The 2,740-nt window shown below is 40.9% G+C and overlaps 1 protein-coding gene across 1 annotated transcript in view; it reads right to left on the bottom strand.

Annotated features, from left to right (window-relative positions):
• Positions 1-282: 282 nt before the first annotated feature.
• The window catches only part of OR6J1 (olfactory receptor family 6 subfamily J member 1), a 13,770-nt gene continuing 11,312 nt past the window's right edge, over positions 283-2,740 (bottom strand). The window contains exon 2 of the mRNA XM_073012897.1: positions 283-1,287. Within this exon, the coding sequence (XP_072868998.1) occupies positions 351-1,287 (937 nt within the window). The 3' untranslated portion in view covers positions 283-350. The remainder of the gene's footprint in view (positions 1,288-2,740) is intronic.

Here is a 2,740-nt window from a genome sequence, read left to right as displayed (position 1 = left end):
GGCCCTTCAATTCTTACAATATTCATTGTGGATAGGACTTAGAGATCATCAAGTCCAGCCCTGTTGCACTTCAGCTGAGAGTACTGAGAGTCAGAATGGCTGGTGACACAGCTGCAGTCACAGATTAAAGTTAAAACCAAGGTCAGAGTTCAAGTCTCTGTCTCCACAGTCAGTCTTTCCACTGTAGACTATAGCTAGCTCACTCTTTCACTAAGGCAGCTCCTCTCTTTCTAACACTGGAGCTTTACACAATACATACATGGTGGAGAACAGCAAGCCCCTCCTTGGTGGTCTTTGTTGGAGGACAATCTGCTCCTCAGCACTGCTCTCATCCTCTTTTCTAAAACTCCTCAAACCCTGATGCACATATCCCTGAGGACTCCCTGCACGGCGTCATTCCTGAGAGTATATATAAAGGGATTGAGGAATGGAGTCATCACACTGCTCAGAGCTGAAGGGATCTTGTTGATCTCCAGATATTCTTTCTGGGAGGGAGTCACAAAGATGCACACAGTGATACCACTAGAAATGATGACTATGGTCAGGTGGGAAGCGCAGGTATTAAAGGCCTTCTTCCTTCCACTTGCAGAAGGAATGCGCACTATTGTCAAGATGATGTACATAGAGGAATAGGCCGTGAGGACTACGCAGCAGAGGATGACCATGGAAGAAAGCATAAAATCCATCAGCTCGATGGCAGTGGTGTCTGCACAGGCCAGGGCCAGCAAGGGTCCACCGTCACAGAAGAAGTGGTTAATGATGTTGGAGCCACAGAAGGGCAGCTGGGAGATGAGGATGGTTGGAAAGAGCACAGACAGGAAGCCTCCCACCCAAGAGAACACAACGGTCTCAATGCAGACAGGAGGTCTCATGATGGCGGTGTACCTCAGAGGGGAGCAGATGGCGGCATAGCGGTCATAGGACATGACTGTCAGCAGGAGGAACTCAACTGTGCCCAAGGAAAAGTAGAAATAGCACTGGATGATACATCCGGCAAAGGAGATGGTTTTATCTCCAGATCCTAAGTTGGCCAACACTTTTGGAGAGATGACTGAGGTGAAGACGATGTCCAGGATAGAGAGGTTGCACAAGAAAAAGTACATGGGGGTGTGGAGGCGGGAGCAGGACAGCACAGTGGAGATGAAAAGCAGGTTCCCCAGAAGAGTCAGCAGGAACGTGGGCAGCAGGAGCACCAGGAACAGCAGCTCCGCCTCCCTGCTCAGGGAAAACCCCAGCAGAACAAACTCAGTCACCACTGCAGTCCAGTTCCCCACAGGCCTGGTGGGCCTGGCTCAATTCTTCTAACAGAACAAAGGGAGGTAACACTTAGGAGAGTGTTCAGTGTATGAAATCCCATGGTGCTCACTAGAAAAATATGAACATAGAACATGAGGACTGCCAGTGAGACATGTAATCCAAGTTTAGCTTGGCTTTCAATTATTTGCCTATCAAAATGGACAAGGTTTTTGAAGATAATAATGTACACTGTTAACGAGGGTATCCTGAGACCTGCACTGTCGCAGAGTTCATACGAACTTTCCAAAAGATAATTTAGCGATGTGTATCGAAAACCTTAAAATTAAGCAAATTCTTAGATTCAGAAATTGTACTTCCATCCTGAGGAAGTAGTCATGGATATGTTAAAAAGATTTTGCCACAAGAATATTCACCACAGAATTTTTTACAATAATGAAAATTTGGCAACAACTTTAATATCCAGAAATGGGGGATGAAATAAATTATGGTACCTTTAAGAAATAACACATTATGTAGCCATTAAAAATTATATTTTACAGTAACATATAAATGACAAAACATTCAAAATGTATTATTAAGTTTTAAAGCATTATTTTAAGCATTATTTAAGCATTTATTATTATTAGGTTTTAAAAGTGTTTTTAAAGCAAGTTATAAACTTGTACTGACATTGTGATGCCATTTTGGGGGAGAGATGTAAATTAGCAAAGGTCCTAGAGTAGCCAACAAGACATTGCTGAAGAAGAAAGTCAGGGAAGGGGCTTGCGTTGGCAGATATCAAGACTTATAAAATTGGAATGATTAAGGCAAGATGGTATTGGCACAAATATACATAAAAATGACCCATGGAACAACATACAGAGCCAAGAAACAGACCCACACAGATGTGGAGCAGTGATACATGTCAGAAGTGAAAGAAGCTGGTACTGATGCTTGTCCTCAGGGGAAAAAGTAAAATTGATTTCCAATCTCATGTCAGACACTAACATCCACTCCAGACGGACAAAACACTTACATGTAAAAATCAAAACTTTTAGAAGAAAAGCTAGAAGAATGTTGTTTTGGCCTCAGAGTAGAAAAGAATCTACTAAATAAGACCCAAAATAGTGCTAAACAGAAAAGAAAATATTAATAAATTAAGCTACGTTAAAATGAAGAATTTCTATTTATTAAAAGATCCTTCAAATAAAGTTAAAGGAAAATCACAAACAGGAAGAACATATTTATGCCACAGATAATGGACAAACTTTAGTACTCATGTAATTAATATTTTGATGCATACAACGCAGTAAGAAATAGATAAGCAATCCAATAGAAAGATGGGCCAAACATGCTACCTGAACTCCATTAAAGAGGAAAGAAACATAGCTAATAAATGTACAAAAAGATGCTTGATCTCATTAGTAATTAGGGAAATACAAATTAAGACACTAGCAAGATACAATTTTATATCCACTATATTGTCAAGCAGCAAAAATATGAC

Source organism: Chlorocebus sabaeus, chromosome 29 (assembly GCF_047675955.1).
Source record: "Chlorocebus sabaeus isolate Y175 chromosome 29, mChlSab1.0.hap1, whole genome shotgun sequence".
Taxonomy (NCBI): Eukaryota; Metazoa; Chordata; class Mammalia; order Primates; family Cercopithecidae; genus Chlorocebus; species Chlorocebus sabaeus.
Note: the sequence above shows the minus strand (reverse complement) of the source record. Positions and strands in the feature narration are given on the sequence as shown.